Genomic DNA, 22,859 nt, shown 5'->3' on the forward strand with positions numbered 1-22,859 from the left:
ATGAAGTAAAATGTGGACTTGTGTGTTAATTATAGTCTATGTTAATTCTGGTTGTATATTTTTGAAAGCGTATTATGCTTGCTGTAGTTCCATGTTGAAAAGCATTTTGCAACTGTTCTTAATGTTTGTCTCTGTTATTTTCCTTTCCTTATGACCCATGTTTTGGGTTCCATCCTTTCATTTGTCAGTCTCTACTCTTAAATGATAAAAACTACATAGTGGATTTGAAGAAATTAATTTTTGTCTGTTATCGTGTACTTAGCTGAGTGTTTAACAAGCAAGAAACATGTTAGGGATATTAGATTAGTAAATGTTGATGTTCTCTAATCTAGACGTGTTGCCATCTCTTCTTTTAAGAATTAAAATTATACAGGCTTTGTGTTTATTGTCTAGTCATCAAAAGACATATGAGTTTTAAAGCACGTGTTTGTTGTTTAGCAGCTTCCAGGAACCCATCTGAAAATGTTAATGGCATTGACAGATTGTATTTTGGCATGCCAAGTGTCATGTACAATGGATTTGTGACTTCTGCAATTCAAACAATGTAAATCTAATGATTTTTTCTATTTTTCCCTTTTTATATTTTTCTAAGGAGAAAGGTTTAATCACAAGAAATGGATGCTAAAGGATTGCAAGGAGATGATAAACTGAAGGTGCTCATCATTTTACTAGCATATTTGGTAAGTTAAACATTAATATTTTTTCCCCATGTTGAAAAAATTGTACTGAACACAGAAACAGTGTCTTTTGTTTTACACATTATTGCTAACACTAAAGGTCTTCAGATGCTGCATGCAGACAGTTGCTTACACATTTCATTGATTTGAGCTTAAGCTTGGTCCACTGCTTCATATATTTTTTGGCTGCTCCTCACACACAATTACAAAATTTTACATTGTGTGAGTCTCTTCATGGACAAAGGAGTGGACTAGGACAGAAAATTTAGCTGAGTATAGTGCTGTGGAGGTGATACTGCATCACTGCAGAGGTGGCCATCGCTTACTCCAGTGTGCTGTATACATGGTTTAGGTGTTTGGAATTTCAGTTTATGGACAGAATGTAGCATAGCACACATTGCCTTCTCAGTGTATTTAACTCTGACTTGCTGTAGAACTAGGGCTAATTAATAATTCAGAAAGTTATTTTTAAGATAAAAACATGGGCTTATTTCTCAGATTTATTTTGATGAGTTTACCCTTTTTTTGGTTTTGTTGTTGGTTTATGTGTTTTAGCTGAGTAAGGTAATTTGCGAGACTGGAGACTGCAGAGAACAAGAATTTAGGGACCATACTGGAAACTGTATCCTCTGCAAACAATGTGGGCCTGGAATGGAACTCTCAAAGGTAAGGAAATAACTATTTCTTGAATTTACTTTACTTCTGATAAGTACATTTATGGATGTGATCTAAAATAGCGGATATCTGTACTTGCATGAAAATATTTACAGTTTTGGCATTTGAGCCTTTTGCAGTTTTTCAAGAACCATGTTATCTCTTTCATTTTATATAAAATGCTCAGTTCAGAAAATGATGATGCCACTAATCAAGTAGGCAGTACCACTTGGATGGGCTCTCAAATGATTGTTTTAAAGGTGAGTTAGTACAACAATGGAGGGAAGAAACTACAAAGGGGGGAAAAATTACAGGCAGTTAAGACTGTCTTCTACAGAGTAAGATTATTCAATGTGAAAAGTTAATTTCAAACCAATGATTGGTACAGATTGCTGAGGTGGAGTGGCTTAATTTTTACAATGCTGACATTCGCAATTGGATCTGGATTTTAGGTAACAAAGTTTAAATATTTTATGCGTGACCTCCTGTCTTAACAAAATGGTTTACAATGAAAAGGTCATAATTACATAAATACAGAATAAGATTCAAATGAGAGCAAATATATTTCCTTAGAACTGGAGGGAGCTAGGTCATTGTTGTGTTTTAACTGGGTCTGTGGTTGGAGCACTTTAGGAAGCCAGATTCAAGTCAGGCTCAATTTCTTTGTTTTACAATTAATTAAAAATGCTATAAACCTAATTCTTATCTTTGTGCCATGTGAAGTAATTGAAAAAGTTGAGGCCAGAAAAATACACGGTAATATTTAGAAAGCACATAAGTTCTTGTTAATATCATGGAGAAGGAAATGCTATTGTGAACCTTATGTAATTGTATTTTGCTTTTACAACAATTTCATCTCTTCCAAAAGAAAATCCCCATAAAAGTATTTTAATTACAAGGTTTTTAGGACAGTGGAAATGAATCAGTGAAGATGAATGCTGGCTGGGATTATGGGCTGGGATTCAGTAGAACTACAAAGTTCACTTGGTAAAATTTTTAACAATATTCCAAGTCTGAATGCAAGTCATGAGGGGGATCTTTGCTGTTTTCAGTTCAGAGAAAGCGGGTGCTGTGTATGAGCAGGGATAAAGAAAAGTGAAGAAAGTCATAGCTGAAAGGAGGAGGCAGGGGTATGTTGGGATTTACCAACTCAGTTACTGGAGGTGGAAGAGACAACAAAATGAATTATGTATCTTGGGAGACTGGATATCTTGAGGGAGCATGTCTTGCCAGAAAGATGAGGATGGTAAAGTAAGAAAGAATGCAGGATGGTGTCAGGAAGGGTGAGTAGACCTGCCAAGACTCATGCATGTGTAAAACTTTCTTGTGTCCAGCTCTAAACCCACATCTTGCCCATTGTTGGAGTGTGAGGCTGTGACCCTGACACAACTGTGCAGTCAGATCCGTACCTGAGAGGTGGGGTCAAAAAGAGCATGGCCTTTGCAGAAGGGCAAACTCTGCCTTGTACTTCTACTGATAGTGTAAAAAGGATGGTGAAGGTGGAATTTAGGGTGTCTAGGGGAATTTGAAATGTTTCTTTTGAAATTTTTTTAACATAAACCATTACTAAGTTTGGTGTGTATGTGTGTTCAAACTGCAGGAGGAAAAAGAAGCGTTCAGTTTATGGCTCTGTAGTTCCTACTGTGTTCAGCTCTGAAAAAAACCCACAAGTGTTTCACACTTTAGTGGAGTCCCTTTGTATGTTAGGCAGTATTAGTTAAGGTTTAGTCATACAAGCAATGCTGTTAAAGCAGAGATTTTGACATGACTTACGACATGGATGTGGCTTAGTTTGGATTTTTTTAGATTTGCCTTAAATTAGGTTCTAGGGGGTGTTTAATTTATAAAGACACTTGTAAATATGGCACTCTAAAACAGTGGGCCAGTACTATGTGCATTTATATAGTCAGAAAATATATTTATCTAGCTGGCAAATAAAACCCAAAAGCTATAAAAACTAAGGCCCTCAGTAATTACATTCAATTTAATAAAGAAACACTAAACTAAAACAGCGAGGTTATAGTTTGCAATAGTACACTATTCAAGTTATGGTTTTGCTTCACCTGTTTTTGTTTACAGTCTGATAGTCCTGATTATTAGGACTAGTTTGGTGTTTTTGAAAATATGAATGCTTGATTCATTTCACTATGTAAGCAATTACTTCTCATGGAGAGTAATAGACTTTCAAAAATATTTTTTTCTTCTATACTAGAAATGAAATAACAGATTTTGCTCAAACCTAAACGAGTGGAATCATCATTTCCTCCATAAATAGAGGTACCACTTTCTGTGAATCATAGTGAAGGATGTGATGCCATGGCTGGAACTGAAATGTGGTTGAAAGTAGTCATGTAGAAGTACAGCTTGAAGCAACAAATACATGAAGCCCAAGGTCGGGATGCAAAGGGAAGAGGCGTTTAATGATACACTTGAAGTAATTTGCAGCCCAGGAGAAGTTTTGTTTGCTTGGCTTTTTTACATATGGGAAAGCAATGATACAGCAATGCTATAGTTTAATAAAAGTTTCTTAACACTAAATAATGTGTCAGTTTTGCTATTAAATATTTAGGACTCATGGATAAAACTAGATATGCTTCTGGATGTGTGTGCATGATTGTGTGTCTAACTGTACAATAAAATACAATGTTAGTGGTGGGGTTTTTGGTTCAGTTTCCCCTGAGTGTTTTAAGCAATTGACAGATAGGTTTCTTTTTTGCTTCTAACAAAACACATCAGCCTATATTGCTGAATGCAAAAGCCCAGCTTTTATCGTCTTGTGTATGACAAATCACTTTATCTTAATTGCAACCTAAATATGTAGTTTTCTTTCTTTTCTGGGCTGTCTTTACAGAACTACAGGGCAAAAACCCATCTGTACAGAGTGCATATATTTGTGTGTGTGTGTGTGTGTGTATACTTATTTTTGTAACTATTATTTACAATTTCAGTTAGATATATATATGTATCTTTGTTCCTATACTATATGAGCATTTCACTTTTCTAAATTAGGGAAATGCTGCTGCCCTTTCCCAATTTATACATGAGACACTAACATAAATCAACTTGCCTGTTGTAATGCAGGAATTTCTTGCTAGAGCAGAGTAGACAGAGGCCGTGGAGTGGAACAGGAGGTTTCTCTTCACAAGGCACCATGTGGACAAGACAAAGGATGATGGGTACAGATTGTACCAGGAGAATTTCTTTTTTACGGTGAGAACATTCATTCACTGAAACAATCTCCCTAGAGTCCCCATCCCTGGGAGCTTTTAGGATGCAACTGGACAGGGTGCTAGATAGATCAGCTCAGGTCCCTGACCCATGAGAGTTTGACTCAGATGTTCTTTCAGGGTTTCTTCTGACCTGGCTGTTCTGATTCCATGGTGAGCGTTTTAATTTTGGTTGCAAGCCAGTGCTCAGTCTATTGGATTGACTTCCTGTACAGGTAAACAACTTCAGGAACCCTTGGCAGCATGAAATAAAACACGACCAGCAGAAAACCCAGCCTTATTTCATGTAACTAATTCTGAATCTAGACTATTCTTTTCAGCTTTTGCTGTCGCAGTTTAATGGGGTTCTCTTTTTCAAAAATGTTTTCAAAGTAATGTTTTCTTCCTTGAAGTAAGAAAGAAAATAGTACCACCCTCAGCTTTTCCTGTCTGATTGCTTATTTACTGTTCTAACAACAATACTGCAATGTTACATTAGCTTAGAACTAAAATCCATTGATCATTTACGTTAACAGTGTTTTTGTTAAGTACTTTTAACATATTGCCATCAGAAGAAAGGAAACTTTCTTACTGTATCAACAGAACTGATGGGGAAGAGAGTGAAAGCTGCTTCCCATGTTTTTTTGCTTCTATTGTTAGTTTAGAAAAAACCCTCTGTATAGCCTTTTCTTCTCATAAACATGTGTTTTTGGTAATGTTTGTGAAGCCTTTGATGCACTGAATTAGCTTAGTTTTCAGTGCGTGCAGTCTTTGTTTCAGGTTGGTTTTTTTGTTTTGGGGGTTTTGTTAGGTTTTTTGTTTGTTTTTTTTTTTTTTTCTTTTTCTGTTAATCAGTGCTTTCTTCTGGGTTGGAGACTGAAATGGTTGTGTTGATTCAGAAGGAAGTTTTTGCTTCATGTGGCTCAGCATTATTGCATTTCTCATTCATTTAGTAGATAGCAAAGCATCATGTAGTTAAGCATAAATAATTTAGTATCTTTCATTCTTTAGGTGGCTTCAGTTTGCCAGTGTCTGAATAGTCATTGATTTGGCTTGATAATAGCAGCCTTTCATCCTATCTTATATATGTTTCTGAAATAAATCAAAACTTACATATTATTGTAATGTATACAAATCACAATTAATGCAGGGGAAAAAAGAAACCCATGATGTAGTTTGCGTTTCAGCCTTTTTTCTTAAAGATGTTCAAGTATGGAAATAAGAGTCCTTCCAGTCCTTTCTCCATAATTTTTTTTTTTTAAGTTACCGTCTGAGCCACTACACTGAGGACAGTATATGACAAGGAAGGAATAGAAGCCAAGAGGTGAAAGGGAGTGCCTGAAGCCAGCACTGCCATCAATTAAGCCATGGTAAATACTGTGACCAGGAGACAGCTGCTGTACAGAGAGCTGGTGGGACAGAGGCAGCCTGGTGGTGGCTAAGGTGGGACTGTGCATCACAGCTTGCTTCCTTGCACCAGGTATATGATGAAAAAAGACGAAACCTGCATGTTTCAGAAAAAGGAATTGTGAATTAAGCAGGCAGGTACTGTTAGAAGCTGCTCCTGGATGTGACAGTCCTCACACAGGAACATCAGAGTGCTGTGCTGATGCGCTGTCACAGTGAAGCCACCGAGAGCAGCCACTGCCGTGTTTAGCGGTCACTCTTAACTTTCCAAAGCAGGACAGCTGCTTGTGAGGAAACCTGCCACGTCTCAGCTCAGGAGAGGCCAGCACGTTTCTGGAAACTGGAGCAGCTGCATGGAGGCATGTCACATCACCTTCACTGAGAATGAAACTTTTCTGACCCTAGCCGTGCACTTCGACACGGCAGCTAAGTCTGATATTTGCAGCGTGATGTTGCAGCCTGTCCTGCTCAGAGACTTCTGCTGATAGATCCAGCTCATTTTTGGATTCTAGATGAGGCTGACCCACAGCCTGAGGTGCTTTAGGAAGCTAAAGCTGTGTGCTAGTTAACAAGGCCATGTACTTAAAGGTATTAGGAAAAACTTCATTTCCCAGAACCTGCTACATGACCTGACACCAATTAAGTGTCTTAATGCCTGGAAGACTTTTTCTTGGGAATACTCAAGTATTCTTGCAATCATCATAGCATAAGTGGAACTGCTCTGGCTGTTGTCTAGGGACTTACATAGGTTGTGGGTAATCAGTGGAACTAGAAACAATTCTAAAATGTACTTGCAGATTATGATCTTAATCATGCCTGAAAGCATTCTTTTAATGAAATTTGAGGTTATTTTAATTGAAATAATGTTTAAAATCTAATTTACTGTTCATTTACTGTCTGTGTTGGATTCAACTTTTAGGGAAAAACCATACCACTTAACTCTAGCACCCTTTATAGTCTGCTAGACTTATGGTTGTTCTGTCTGGATCAGTGTTTGGATCAGTATATAGTGAAAGAAAATTTTAGCAGTGGCCTGATAGTTCTTGAAGAGGTGTCTGCATTATTCTGTGCATTTAATATTTTTAGCTAGAAACAAGATTATGAGTTTGGTTAACTAGTTTGCTGCCTTGACCAGTCACCCCACTTGATACCTCAGTGAAACACTTCTGAACAGAGCTGTTCTGGAGATACATCAGTTAAAGAGATGGCACATTGCTGTGATAGTGAAAACTGTATAGATATCAAGAAAAATGAGGTGCATTTGAATTTTGAATATTCTTTGTAACTAGCTTGAATTCAGTTTTCTAAATAAGTGTTTCAGTTTTTACGGCTTGTACTGTGTATTTTTGGAGAGGGAAAATTTTCATTAATTGAAAAGGGAAGGTGGAAAGGGAGGAGTGTGCTAAGTGCTCTTCACAGAAAGCTTTGCAATAGCAAAAATAAAGACAATGTGTATTTGTGCTCTTTTGATTCTTATGGCACAAAAATAAAGAATACCTTTTTGAAATCTAGCTAATTGATATTACAAATTTTATTGCTCTTTTCTGCAGTCCAAAGGTCAAATGCTACAGGAGATGAGGTCTCTTTTAAAGTTAAGAGTGGGAGGATGGAAAGGGTGAGGGGGAGTAGGGAACTATTTAGTTCTCATCAGCCATATAACTTGACAGCTTTGTAAATAGAACACTGAGAAAACTGGTGCACATAGGTTTTGCGCATGTACTGATAAAAGATGAACAGTCAATTGTTTGTATCTTTGCTGGACTGCTAAATTATCAAGTCCAAGATTTCAAAGGGTTTGAATCCATCATCTAAATAATATCCTTCAGTTTGGGGAATGTGGTTGATTATGAGTACAGATCTTTTTGAAGTTCTGCCTGGTTTAAAAGCTTAAATATTTATTTGCACCTGCCAGGCAGTTAACTACCTCAAATATTATATGAACATAAAAAGCACATACATAAAGTTTTAGTTATTATGAATTGGTATCTGGCAAGGGCTTAGAAGTCATCTTTGAAAAGATGGGAGACTGTAAATTCCTTGGTCAGAAGATTTCTTTGTATTGCATCCACCATTTTTATAGCTTTAAAGTAAACCATTCCTTGATGCAAAGGATCACTAGGATGTGTCCATACATCCAGCTATAGCAAAGCAGATCTGATCTAGTGAGTGAAAACATTTAACTCTAACTTTTATTTCCTGCTTGGTTTTTTTTGATCCAAAGCTTCAAAGGTAGTCTGGAAAGGAAAACTTATAATTAAGCTAATTCAAGCCTTATATTTGAAAGTGTGATAGGACTTGGGAGGGACTGATTCCAAGTGATTTATCAAAAGATCTGAATATATATGGTTAAACTGAGTTATATAATATATTCTGTAACACTTCTATTTGGAGAAGCTAACTAGAAGGAGTAGGTATTTAGAAAGAATATGTTAAAGATTAATGATATTCAATGAAAAAGTTTATTTAGATTTAGGGAGAGCAAAATCTAGCACAAGTTAGTCTGGTTCCAGTCTCTGGTGGTAATCATGTAGCTTTGTATACAGTCTTACAATTACATAAATGAAATGGAGTGTAAAAATTAATGAAGGAAGATACAGCTACAACTGACATGGCTTTGGCATTGATTCCTGGTAGAAACTTATCAATTTGGAAAAAAATGGTACAAAATCTTCTACATCTGAAGAAAGTAATAAAAGAAAATAAATGCTTTTCTATTTTTTTAAGACTTTTTAACCTACCAGCTTTAATATGGTCCCAGTATATTACAGGAGGACCATGCTGTGCAGTGCATAAAACTGTAGGATATTTTGTACTGTTGTTACTAACTGCAATGATTTGCCTATCTGTTCCTTGATCTGAAAAATGCTCAGTAATAATAAACTACATTTCAGCTAAAAGAAAGCAAAAGAAACCAAAAATTATTAAGTTCACGGTTCTAGAGACAGAGGAAGAAGACTATTTTTGTAGTTGCTTTCACAAATTGTTCATTTTCTGCATACTTGAGGGCTTTTTCTTCAGAGGAAAGTTTATTCTTAATATAAAGGAAAATTAAAAATTCTTAGAATGTCCTGTAAAATGCATCTCAAGTTATTGTTACTTTATCGTTGTAGGTTAGAGGCACTATAAAATGCGTATTGGCCAGCTTGATTACAGAGCATGTCCCATAGATGCTTTCTCAGCACAAAGCTTTGGAGAATCCAAGTGCGTTAGATCTTGGAGAATCTGAGTGTGTTTCTGAAGTTTAAAAGCTTTTTTATTGCAGCAGATTTGGTTAGGTTGGTGACTTTGGAAAAAGTTGTTTATGTGCATCATACTGGTGGAAACATTCTCTGAAGTTGCCCTAGTTGAAGATTTCCTGCAGCTTTCCCACTGGGAAGATGCCCTATTTTTCCACAGAAAATACATACTGGAGAGCAAGGTCCCCATATTGTGCCATTCCTTGTAAGTTCTTTCTGGCAGTTTGTTGTTTTCCTCTTGTGGTCTTGTGGTGTATCACTAATGTGTCAAACTGAACTTCAAAGTACCAAACAAAATTGATAGGATATTTGGACGATAAGAGGGAATAGCAACTTCTAGTAACTTGATAATTCCTAAGAAGTTGATTGATAGCTCTTGGTAATCAGTTCATAGGATTCAGTCCCCAAACTATTACACGTGGCTAGGTGTTTATCTTTGCATCTTGTCCACTGTACTAGGTGTCCTTTTGCAAATGAATGGAAATAATGCTTTTGAACTGCTTAATTTGGCAGAAATAACCAACCATAACAGTATAGCTTGTAGAGTAAAATTTTGTGCCTCCCTGTAATCTGCAGATCTATCAAACTTTTCCAACAGTTTGAGAACTGTTAGAACTGCAGTGGGTTGAGTTGTTGAGATTCTTAGTGGCTAAGCAACATTTCACGCCTAGCTGATGGTCATAACCAGCTCTGGTTTATTTGGTAACAGAAGTCCTAAGCTTTTGAAGATCGGTGCACTCTCTTCGATAATTAACTTTGTTCACCTTAGCTATGAACCTTAATATCAAAGTGCTTCTTTGCTGTTTTTGTAACTGAGTAAGTGCCTTTATACTTCACTTGTCCCAGTTTCTTCGCTTTCACATGACTGACCTAATTAAAAAACAGACAGCTCAATAATTCTACCATAAGCTAGTAATAATGAAACTGTGGGAGTCCTTGAAGCCCTTTATCATTCAAATGCACAGTGGTTGCATGAATAAAGTGGATGACTAAGTATTACTTATAGAAGTAAGGGAGATTATTAGCAGTGGAAGACACATTTGAACTTGCTGAAAGGATGGCTTTTGTCTAGAGAAAGACCTACTCTCAGTAATAATTACACTAGGTCTTCATTTCATCCCAGCATTTGCTTCTTGTTCATGCTTTCAGTGAGTGAATAGCTTGCTATTGCTTGTTAATCCCTACAGGAATGCGGCTTTGGATATGGGGAGGATGCACAGTGCATGACGTGCAGGCCAAACAGATTCAAGGAAGACTGGGGCTTTCAGAAGTGCAAGCCTTGTCTGGATTGTGCATTGGTTAACCGCTTTCAGAAGGCCAACTGTTCTGCCACCAGCAATGCACTATGTGGGGACTGTTTACCAGGGTAAGATCATTTCTGAAGATGAGACTTGAACAAATTCTAACCTAATTTACATTAGAATTGCTTGTTCATGTTTTCTGGATAAATGTTGGTACCCTTTGTGTATGCATGAAAGTCCTATGTTCTATTCTTAGCCTTACAGTATTATCTGAGCACATAATTTCTGAATTGCTGTAGTCATTACCCACAAAAATGGTTTTATAATTACCTACATGGTCTGTGAGAGTAGAGCACCTGAGCAAAATACCTCAATCAATGTTACTGGTAACTTAGTTCATTGTTTTAAAGAATTAAACATTTGGAAACATACACAGCTACCTTCTTCAAAAGTGATCACATTATTTGTTTGTATTTTTTTCCCCTCCTTAGGTTGATGCCTAATAATTCTCATGCACATATGTTCTTAGGTCAAAAGCAGTGGCTGTGGTTTACTGTCTGAAATTTCCTTCACCTTTCTTTAAAAATTCATGAAGCATGATCCTGGCTGAGAATCATAAATTAATCTGAAGGAATTGTTTGCTGAAACTGCTTTTATAAATCAAGAGCAGTTCCTAGATTTTTGTCCTGTCATCCCAAACCTCTGTTGCTAATTTTATCTGTTTGTAGTATTAAATCTTAAGATCTCTAAAAGGCTGTTCTTTACATTGCTTCCAAGTTCCAATATTATAAACACCTGCCATGAATTTGTACATAGGTATTTTTGTTGCTTTTTGGAATTGGTAATTTAACTAATAGGAGTAGCGTACGAGAACTGATTTGCAATTGTAACAGCCTTTGTATTTTCAGAGTATGTCTTCAGATATGCTTAACAGTTCATGCATTTGTTTAGTATCTATATTTCAGCTGAGTTTTTTTGTTTTTTAATACCAACTATCAAATACCTGAACACTGTTGAAGCTTCTGCCATTATTCCTTCTCAAGGCGGAGGAGAAATCTCTTCGTTTAAAAGCACTTAGTAAAGGCTTGTTAACTAATCTTAGCTTAAGTCGCTGTACAAGAAGATGCAGCCCCAGGCATTACAGATATTACTCACAACCACTTTTGATACTGCTTGCAGCTATGTGGTGAATTGATTTATGCTCTTATGGCATATTAATATATATGTGTTGTAGGGCTTACTTGGTGTCAGCAGGGAGATGATTTTCTTCTTCTGTAAACAATATAAGCTGAATTTTTGAAGATGAGAAAGGAATAAAAAACAAGCCACAGTACGACATGAATTAAGGGTAAAGCTAAACCAGAGGACCTGGGAATGCTTCTCAGTATTCTGGTCTAGAATGCATCCTAGATAGGTGTGCTGAGTAAGTTTTAAAATGAGAGCTGCTTCCACAACCTGAGTTTTCTGGCAGCAAAGCTGGACATAGGAGGAGGGAGGGAGCCATGGCCATGACAAAGGTAGTCATGGGACATCTGGTCTGGATGTTTTGGGAAGCAGAGCGGTAGAACACATCACCACTCATGTCCTTCAGTTTAGTTGTTGCCCAAGCGAATGGAGGATACAGCTACCAAACCAAATAGTTTAGCTCATGTTTTACTTCTCAGCAGTATTACTTATTTCTGTTGTGTGGGTTTCCAACATGCCATTCTCTATTGTTCAGCTTCAAAACACTACAGTGAGCATGTCAGCTAAAATCAAATATTAACACATTTTGTTCAGAGTGAATGATCACAGTGACCCCTTCAGTCTTGCAGCCTATGGATCTGTTTCTGTTCACATGGTTAAGGCATGAGTTTCTTGAGCAGTTGGAAAGCTGTTTGTTTTAGCTGATAAAAGCTTCATACTTTAATGGCATTTGCAGTGCTAGGAATATAAGTAGTGTTAGTACGTTTTATTGAACGTGCCACTACCACTACGGAAAACAATTCATGTACTCATCTTGAACAGGCCACTGCTGCTGATTCTTAGTACTAATGAATGGTTGAAAGACAGACAGACCTACTTGATTAGGAGCTGTAGGTAAGTTCTTTAGAGGATGTCATACATAAAAATTTGAAATACAGCATTCTGAAGTTCTGGTTTTTCCTTTGGTGCTACTCTTGTTCCCTGATTGGGAATGTAGGGTTTTGCCAGTCACTGTAGTCAGTACATTCTTCAAACATAAGCTCAGTAATAAAGCTCTTGAAGGGTAAAATGTCACTGATCTCCAGCCTGTTATATATATTTTGGAGGTAATAACTACCTTGTAATATATAGATCAATCACTTCACTTTTATTTTTTAGACACGTAATTAAGTTTGCATAAGGTAAGTTCTTAATGCATGTCATGTATGTTGTGATCTGTGTGGAAAATGAGTTATTGATTTCTGTCTAAAAACTCCAGAACTGTTCGTTTCTTCTGGGAATACAAGACTGTAGTGACTATGCATTTGGACTAACAGATCTAGAAGTTTTCCTCAGTTTTAGATCTATCTTGTACTATTAATTAGTAGCTACTGTACTTTTGTTTACTTTTTTCCTTCTATTTCCTGATTGTTTGCATTGAGATACATATTGACAAAACTTGCAATTAGAGAAGATTTTGTTGAAACACCTGATTAGTTTAGTAAGTAGTAATAACTGGCTTTGATTAACCATTTTTTCACATTCTTCTATCTTCTAGATTTTATAGGAAGACTAAGCTTGGAGGCTTTCAAGACATGGAATGTGTTCCTTGTGGTGATCCTCCTCCTCCCTATGAGCCTCACTGTAAGTGCTGGATTTCCTTTAGGTGTTGTCTCTTTTAACTTTAAAGCTTGGGGGAAAAAAATTACACTCATAGTTACAAACTCTTTTTAAAACTCATTTTCTAGTCCGTAAATTATTTTGTTTATACATTTTAGCAGGTCCAGTACTGTCCTTGAAAAGTTCCCACAAATAGCCAGACCCTTGAGGATAAACATTCCTGTCACACCACATGGTCAGGGAGTCTTGACTCCACTTCTAAATTAGTCTTATAATCTTTTAATTTCTGTGTTAATGCCGAAAGAAAGGTAATATTCCTAGACCTTCTGCCAACTGTCAGATAGGATAGTATATTTTCCTGACACCCAAAAAGGTATTTGTTGATAGCTTTAAAAATACCTTTTATACTAAGGTTACAGTGAGGGAGACCAATATGGATAATAACTTGATATTCCTATATACTGTTAAAAGGAAATAGATAATTTGTTTGTTGTTTTTTTTTTCCAATGAGAGAATTAGAATCGCTTCCAAAGGAGAGTACCTCTTTATTCTGTAGCAGAAGCCTTGTAACCACTTCTTCTGAAACTGTTGGTAGTTACATCACGTTTTTTCTTCAATTAAAAGAATGAACTATTATTTTTGTATTTACTGCTGTCTATTTTATAAAATGAAAAATACATATGATTCAAGATAATTATGTGGAAAATCTTGGGTTTACTTGTTTGTTTCTGTAACTGTGAAGTTATGTTTTTGGAGATTTTTCCCTCAGTTTAAACAGAAACATTTGTTTATAGAAAGAATAAATAGTTAGGTTCCTAAAATACTTTGTGCTGCTTTAGTAAATGCAGACTGTTTCTTATAAATACCCTTTTTTTGTTGTGTAAAATTAAAATAGAACCAAGAGTATACTATTGTGCATTAAACCCATACTTTTCAATAGTTTTATGTTGTGTTAGCTTCAATGAAATCATTCGTCTTCTTCAGCATTTTGTATATTGCTTAGATAGTCTTTTTTCAAATAAACCAAACTTTCTTCTTTTCTTTCCATCCTAGTTTTAGTGCCTTTTGGGTAATAAACTTATAAAACCAGATTTTCAAACATTTTCCACATTTATAAAACCTTTTACGTTTAAGGATTGCAACATTCAAAGCCATTAATTCAGAGAACAAGTCAAATAAGTTCTAATGTTTGCAGCAGTAACTTATGCCCATGTATAACATAAGCCTAGAAAGTAAATTCAGAAACGTTAAACTTTTCTTGTAGTCTAGATAATATCTTAGAGTGTTTAAAAAGAATGTTCTTCATATCAAACAGTGTTGGGTTTGATGCCAAGAATGAAATGCTGATCTCATCTTACTGAAATAAATCACTTAAATTCAATAAGTTGCAGAATTTATTTCTGGACAGAGTATGAACACAGACAGGCCATTTCATACATACATGTATTTTAACTCCTTCAAGTGAGCAAATTCCATATTATCTCTTTATTCTGTTTTTGCTCCTTTTTTATCTGCAGAAACAGAAGTTAGTGAAATGCAAAGTGCAACAATGTTATTCTAATGCAGGCTCTCTAACTCATTAATTCATTTTATTTTTTTTTTCTCTTTTCTTGTTTGCTCCCTTCCAAGAAATTATGCTCTTCAAAAATGAATTTTGTTCTCTAGCATAATTGAAGACCGGGAAGAAGCAATTATCTCCCTTATCATTTAGCTTTGACTGTAATTAGCAATTTGTGTGCTTCATATTTTTCAGAGTCACATACTATTTTGAAAAGGTGATGAAAGAACAGTTGCCAAGTCTTCTGAAATAACTCAGATTGTTTAGTTTATAGTGATTTGGCTTTTGTAATTGAGCCTAAAGCTTGGATCCTAAATTGACCCATTAGGAAGCTATTACTCATTTTAAGTGGACAACAGGCAACCCCGTGGAAAAGAGCATTTTGTCTGGCACAAGCTGCAGTGGGAAATTCAGATTAGAGACTTCTTTTTCCCTAGTCTCATGGCTGGCACAACACCTTTGGTTAAGTAACAGAAGTGGTAACAGCAAAGTTGTGAGAATTGGGAATTATATCTAGCTTTTACAGAAGCAATACTAAAAGGTTTGAAGTCATTAAAATGATTACTATTTGCATACTAACTGCCCATTAAAATCCTAAAAACCAGAAATCCTACCCTGAAGTATGATTGCCATATGTCACTGTGGTTTTCAGAAGGATTTTGTTCAGAATTTGTGTGTTGGTTCTTCAGGTTCTAGCAGCAGCTGCCTCAGTTTTGGAAAATATACATGCCTTCCTCAAGCAGCCTAGGAAGGTTTTCCTGAACAGTAGCTAAATGAACTGAAGTACCTTTCAGTTTTACTTAGCATCATATAGGGGGAAAGTAAAAAACATGATTCTGTAAGGATACATAAATAATGGTGTGTGGAACCTTTTCCATGTAATGCTGAAAATGTTAGTGGTCTATTTCAATAATGGATACATTTTTACAGTTAAGACTGCATTACTTGAAGCTAAATGGAGACAGACCATTAAGCTCTCAGTGATCAGAGGACTAGGTTCTGATTCTCTGCCTTTCTTATCCTCTCTCTTTCCACTGAAACAGAAAGTCAAATATTAGTGCAGCTAGCTTTTACGTTACAGATGAAAAGGAAAAGTTTAAATGTCCTGTTTCAATGAATTAATTGTCCTCCAAGGTGTGTGGCAATCTTTTGTTTGCTTAAGAACATTACCATAAGGGCACAAAGGCTCACAGCCCCCTACCTGGACTACATGTTAAAGCTGAGACATGGATCAAATTCTTTCTAGTAGCAGTTGATTATTACCCAGTTAGCTATAAATCTAAATACTTGCTTTTATCTCCTTTCTGTAGACATTTTAAAACAGATCTGGTTTAAATATTTACTCACGAAAAAATGAGTTTGTGAATTGCTAGAGGCAAAGTTGAAAGGATTCTATAATGAACAAGTAAAGAGAGTATTAGAGGCCAGGAGAATGGCTATCACCTTTATGCAAACTTTAAAGGGGGACACAATGACTTATGTGTGTTTTTAAAATGTCAGAAAATTAAATACACAATGATATAGTTATATTTTAATTAGTTCAAGTAAATAAACTGCAAATACCAATCTTATGTATAGGGTCAGCATCTAAACATTAGAAATGAAAGCATGTTTTTAAAATTGTGATTTATGCTCACTTTGTAAACTGAAGACTTTTTTTTTCTCATCTGAATGACAGAATATGAATTCTTTGTACTGGTAATTAGAGCAGAATTAGAACTTATCAAAGATGTAAATTCTGTAATAGAAGGTAATATACACTGTCCAAAAGTGTTGAAACAGTAATGTTGATATGGTTCAGTGATTCTTGTTTCTTAGTACCAAATTAGATGTGCAGAGTTCAGTCTGCTGTCTGCTCAGGCCACTGTTGTGCTTTCCCCATGGTTATGCTTAAACTGTTCCTGAAGCTGCTCAGTAAGATAGATTATGAATCTGTGTGTGATAGAAAAAGAATTAAAATAACTCCCTTCTTAAGGTTCTTTTTAAATCTCATGAGCTCGTTGACCTCAAAACACTTGTGGTGGCACAAGGTAAGGAGAGATGTGGGAATGGTTCAGGTAATGAGCAGGTTTTCCGAAGATACCATTGCTTTCTTGGAACAACCATTATGTTTTCACCTAGTCTGTCTTAGCAAATAAACAAAAAACCCCCCATCATTAGAAACTATACTAATCTTCTTTCAGTCATAAGAAGATGGTAGATTAAAATCGAAGCAAGAGAATTGTTATGTCAGCTGCTCTTACAAGTGGTTCCTTTTGTATTGTTCAATTCGAAATGCAAAAAAGCTCCAGAGTCACAAGAATCCTTTAGTTTCTAGACAGGCTTTCTACTAAGCAGAAGGGCCTGTGATGCGAAACTTTTTTGAGAGGTATTACAAAAATAGTTCCTAGAACTTCCTGTTCCTTTCTGTATCAATCTAAAATCAGTGGTGTTCCCCTTTTGTGTGTAAATTCAGTGTAGAATTTGGCTGTTCAAACAGTTAATTTGGAATAAGTTATGAGAATCAAGGAAATTAGAAAATTAGCACTTAGGCACAAGAGGAAATTTTACAGCCAAATGGCCACCAAAAGAAGAGACTTGTCCTCTTTTTTTTTTTTTTTTTTTTTTTCTCCTCTAGTAACCACACTGCTACATTTATAAAAATGCTAATTTTTTATACCTTGGAAAATTGCACAGGTGTCCAGCCAAATTAATTCTTTCTTCTCCAGGACTATTTCTGCTTGTCTTCATGGCATAGATCAAGGAGCATGGGAAGCTGGGGGGTGTGACAGGATGGGGGAGGGATGCCATTCTGTGTGGAGCTTGGGAAACTAGCCTCTACATGTTCCAGGAAATAAGCACATTCTTTGCTTCAATGAAGCAGAAATGGTTTGTTGAATAAGTCACAGCAGTAGACATATCTGCAGTTTGATTGTAACATCATGTGCATTTGAAATAAACCGGCACTCAGGTCTAAAATTGCTACCTTTTTTCCCCGTGAACCATACTGACTTCAATTACAACGAATGTCTCAAACTAGAAAATAAACAGTTTTTTACTAAGATAAGGAATGAAAGTAGAGACTTGTTGAGAAAAAAAAAATACATAAAGAAGATCATTAAATGTTAAAACATTACATTTTCATGAGGCATCTATGTCTTACCTGCAGCTATGACCTAAGATTGATCACAAAACTTCCTTTAGAGTTTTCTTGTGTAGATTTTTTTTATTAGTTACTTTATGTATTGTTTACATTATTATTTTTTCTGAGAACTAAATGTAAGTGTTTTCTGGAGCTGAGTGTCACTCTTCGAATCTACAAGGTATGTTGTTTCACTAATGAAAAGTACTATTTAAGGGACGAAATCTGGTGTTAAAAGTAGATGGTGTAGGAGAAGTAGGATTTCATATAAATCTACTTATTTACATTTATCAGATTAGGATCTGTGACTTTGTAAACTTTCATGTGAGTGTAATGGGTATTGGGGGTATGCAAGGACTAAACATCAGAACAAAGACAGAAAGCTAGAAATTGCACTCTGCAAGGTTATAACTTACATTGTTTTGTTAGGGGGGAGCTGAAAGCTTGCTGGCTACTCGTGTATTCTGTAAAATACTTTCACTAGTGGTAAAACAAAAAAATAGTCCCACTGTCCCAGCTTTGCTGAAGCTTTTTTATATTATTGCATTAAACATAAATACAGCTTTTTAACTTGACAGTAATTTTTGGATAACATTCAATTCCACATTAGTTCCACTGTTTATACAGTGGAATTTTAATTTATTTGTGTCACTTTCTTCTTTTGGTTTACAGAATTTTGTGATTTTAAAGCTGTCAGATTCCAGATAATGTTTTTCCATCAATTAAGTTTTTCTCTAATTGTATTTGTTTGCTTGGTACAGTAAACTTTGTATTACTAACGCAAAGCAACCTTTGAAGGAAGACTGCTTACATGTACATGAGGCAACTGGCATCTGAAAGTATATAGCAAGTGAAATTATTCTTAATTATTTGGTTATGTTCCAACATATATCTCCTTCTTATTTCAGTATTTGTTCTGATTTGAGGTTACCTAACAGCATCTCCCATAATCCTCTTTGCCATTTTGAACACTGTGATAGAAAGCAGCTGGAATATTGTATAAAACTTTCACAACATTCATAAGCAATGACAGCTAATTTAAGTACAGATAATAGCATAATTACTTTATCAATATCAATACTGTTTTATTACAGAGACATTGACTTCCCATTAGTTCAAAAGCAAAATGTAGACTTTTGTAAAAATGTGGAAGTCAGTCTGGTATTTTTCATATGTGAGCTGATGGTAGAGTAATTTCAGGAAGTCTGAAACAAATTCCAGAGGGTGTTTCAGAGAGATGAGAATTCCTGTTAATGTCTTAAAAAGTTTGATTACAATTTTTCATCATAGAGTTAACCTAGGAAACCTAAATGCTTTCAGTTCACTGTCCTTGATAATTGAGATTGGCTTCATGTATAATTTAGAGTCAAACAGCTCTTCTCTTACTGTTCTGAATTTACTTTATATGTTGGGCTCCTCTTCTAAAAAAAAGTTGCAGAAAGAGAGAGGGCATATTTTTCTTTATTTTAATAACAGAGGTATTACTACTAAAATTAGTTAAAATAGTTCTGAACTGTTACTTAATGGAGAGAAAATTCAAATTGCAATTTAATCATGTTCTAAAACTTCCCCAGCTTACTCTCATCAACTTTCCTTGCATGTACCTCTCATTTCTATGCCTATATGTATGGAAGGACTTTGTTATGAGGCTTGTTACCACTACATATATATTATGGTTAGTAGACAGAAATGGACAGAGTATTTCCCTCATTCCTATCTACTATCCTGTCTACTCCTCTTCAAAAAAAAATTAAAAAATAAAACCAGGCCTAAACAAACCAAAAAACATCACAAGTTTTCCATAGAGGAGAATTCAGCTTATGAATTGAAATGACATTGCAAGGAGGTGCAACTCCCAAACCCAAGAGAATTTCTGTTAAGTAAGCCAGACACTACCAAGGAATCAAGATTTGGAAACTGAAGCTCTCAGGGCATCCAATCAGTTTAAACTGTTGAGCCCCTGCCCACTTCGTTGCACTATCCTTAAATGTTTTCTACCATTCTGCTTATTTTTTGCAGTGGGAAAATTTTTTTATCAGAAAGATTTCTAATCCCATCTATTACAGCCTAATTCTGCAAAACTGTAGGTGTGAGGGCTCTTCCAAGGAATTGATTCGCTTGGTAGTAACTTCTGTAGAACAGAAGTGCTCAGTGTATCTTGTCTGCTTTATTATGAAAGTCCACAGTAATCTCAAGTAATGAGTGTTTGAAATTTCTTGATCTTCTTTGAAGCTCTTACAATGACAATATGCAGGGTCCTTATTTTGTGCCTGATACCTAAAGTCTAACTTGGATTTCTTTGCACAGTGAAATTTTATTTCACTAAGTGTGTTTCAAGTAGCCCAGTTCAAGCTGCAAACTGAGAGAACTAGGCTAGTAGTGAACGCTTTAAGGATATCTTAGTGTTGGTAACGTTAGCCCTGTCAAGTATCTAGAGGTATGTAGGGTGTAAATATCCAAATAGACCCAGGATTCTGACTCCAAAATTGCATCAACAACTGTCCTGCTTGGCAGCTACCTAACTCTGACTCCAAAATTGCATCAACAACTGTCCTGCTTGGCAGCTACCTAACTGTGCAAACATTTAAAAGCCCAAGGGACCTACATTTCCTTTGGTCTCCAGGAGTATTCCACTAAATCTGGGTCCAGGTGGCTTGGACACATTGCAGCTTTAGTTTAGGCCAAAAGGTTTGTGACTCACCTGTTTTGCCCCGACTGCCCCGGAAGGAAGAACACGTGCCTGGACTGGGCAGGATGCTCTGAACAGGTGTATACATGGAAAATACTGGTCCCTTTCTCTATCCCACCCGATCCAAGAGGTAATGGAATTGGAATCTAAGGAGGCACCTCCGGATTTTTCTGTACCCTTCAGTGGTCATCCAAAGCCTTTTGCCACACTGAGCAGTTCGTGTGCAGCTGGCACTGAAGCCATCAGGATCTACGAGCTAAGTGCTCTGTTGCTCATCTCTGAAGTCTGTTCTATGGTACTTTCTGATGCCAAACTCAGCAAAGCAGGTTGGGATCATGTCTGGGAGTCCTTTCCTTGGTGACTTCTTTGAGTCCAGAATCCTTCCCTTGTTGTGCGTACTGACTGTGTGTTGGCTCCCTGTCTTTACTCTGGTTCTTGAATCACAAGAGTGCTCCTGTGTTCCCTGGATGGGTTCCCAGCACTGAGGATGGAGCCCAGCTGTTGCTGTGCCCGGGCCCATTTGTGATCCTGGTTTCATGCCTTCTCAAATTAGCAAATTGCAGTACAGCTCAATGGCTCTAAGATTGCTTTTTGAGATAATTACACTGTTTATAATTTTTGCATTCTGACTGCAACCCAGTCGTGGTTAAATAATAGAGTCTAATTTACTACATACAGCTTTTCAAAATGAGGGGAAAAGCACATCTGCTGTGTTTCCTGTTTGGATATCCTGACAAAGGTATACCAGTAAGTCTTGTTTTCTTGAATAGAAATTGTTCAAACGGTCAAGAATTTGAGTTGTGTTTTTGAAGTAAAGTTCAGGCTATAAATTAGTGAATTTCCATTTAAATTATTGTCTGACTAATCAACTCAACTCCATTCCCTACTTTCTGCTTTATGTGTGTAAAGTACAGGTGACTGGGTCAGACTTTCTTTTTCAATTATTCTGCTCTTTAATCTCAAATAATGGGCAATCCTCTGTTTTGGTTGTCACTACCTTTGTATTATCAGATGCATTGAGACTGACCAGCATATCATAAAGGAGGTCTGTTGATAACGTCCAATGGAAACTTATAAAGCTGAATATGACACTGTAAAAGCTCTGCAAAGGTTTAATGCATTGCTTCATGCACTATTACGAGCAATCCTCTACATCAGGGAATAAATCTACACAAAAGAAACACTAGAAGACATTCTGTTGTGTTAATTGGTGTGGGTTTAGCCCCTTTTAATTCAGAAATGTATTGTCTTCTTGTCTTTCCTTGGTTTTAATTTATTTACACTTCTGAAATGCAAATATTTTCTGTGTAAAAATACAAAATATCCTTGATATACAAGTAAACTTTTCTGTGAAGTATGCAAGACCACGGTATGGTTCAGTAACAGAGTTCGTAGTAGAAGTACAAAGCTAAACAAAATTTGGATTTTACTGTATTTATCTTAGTAGTAAGATAAAGTAAGATGGTCCTTTCTTTCTGGAGGCTTTAGAGAACTTGCTTTGAATCCTCCTTTTCTGTGTGTCATTTTCCAAGCAAATGGTTAAACCTTTCCTTTAATTACCTGTGGTAATTATGTGTTTTCTCTTTTGACAAAACATGGTTTGCTATATTGATTTCACATAGATTTCCATAATTAGAGCTGTGAGATAGATTGTGATACATTCTTCTGGATCAAAATATACATAAAAAGTTCCCTACTGAAGAGTTTTTATATATGAAGGAATGCTGTAGCCCTTGCAACAGAGGAAAAACACCAAATTGGAAAAGCCTAGTCCTTTCCTAGTCTTTTCCTGCTGTTATTTTGTGCAGACTTGTGAGGTAACACAAGTGGGATGCAGCCATAAGGTTTTCTCTTCCACAATTGGATGAGCTTGTGTCCCACACTGTGCTGACTGTCTCCCACAGACATTGCTGGAGTTATAAAAGGATTTCTTGCTCACAGTCAAACATCTTCTGTCATTCTACATCACTCTCTTTAAGTTCTGAGTTAAGAACTGAGTTGGCTTTGTTGATTGAACACCTATCAGAGCACTTGGTGGTTAATATTGAGGACATAGATAATTTCTTTAATGCCTGCATCACACCAATTTCTGGATCTCTACAAGAATTTTCCTTCCTGCCAGTTTTGTATACTTTGGGGGAAACTGCTTTTTCCTTCCTTGCCATGGAAGGCTAGATTTCTGAGAACAGGGAATTTGCCTTCCATTGCTTTTAACTATTAGGCATTTGAAGCATGGTGAATGTTGCCAGTGGCCCATAGGTGCAACAGTTTTCTTTTTCGACTGCT

The 22,859-nt window shown here is 36.2% G+C and overlaps 1 protein-coding gene across 1 annotated transcript in view; it reads left to right on the forward strand.

Annotated features, from left to right (window-relative positions):
- Window positions 1-614: 614 nt before the first annotated feature.
- The window catches only part of TNFRSF19 (TNF receptor superfamily member 19), a 40,479-nt gene continuing 18,234 nt past the window's right edge, over window positions 615-22,859 (forward strand). Inside the window, exons 1-4 of the mRNA XM_062514667.1 lie at window positions 615-680; window positions 1,233-1,343; window positions 10,368-10,546; window positions 13,144-13,229. Of these exons, the coding sequence (XP_062370651.1) occupies window positions 615-680; window positions 1,233-1,343; window positions 10,368-10,546; window positions 13,144-13,229 (442 nt within the window). The remainder of the gene's footprint in view (window positions 681-1,232; window positions 1,344-10,367; window positions 10,547-13,143; window positions 13,230-22,859) is intronic.

The sequence above is a fragment of the Cinclus cinclus genome, chromosome 2, assembly GCF_963662255.1.
Source record: "Cinclus cinclus chromosome 2, bCinCin1.1, whole genome shotgun sequence".
Taxonomy (NCBI): domain Eukaryota; kingdom Metazoa; phylum Chordata; class Aves; order Passeriformes; family Cinclidae; genus Cinclus; species Cinclus cinclus.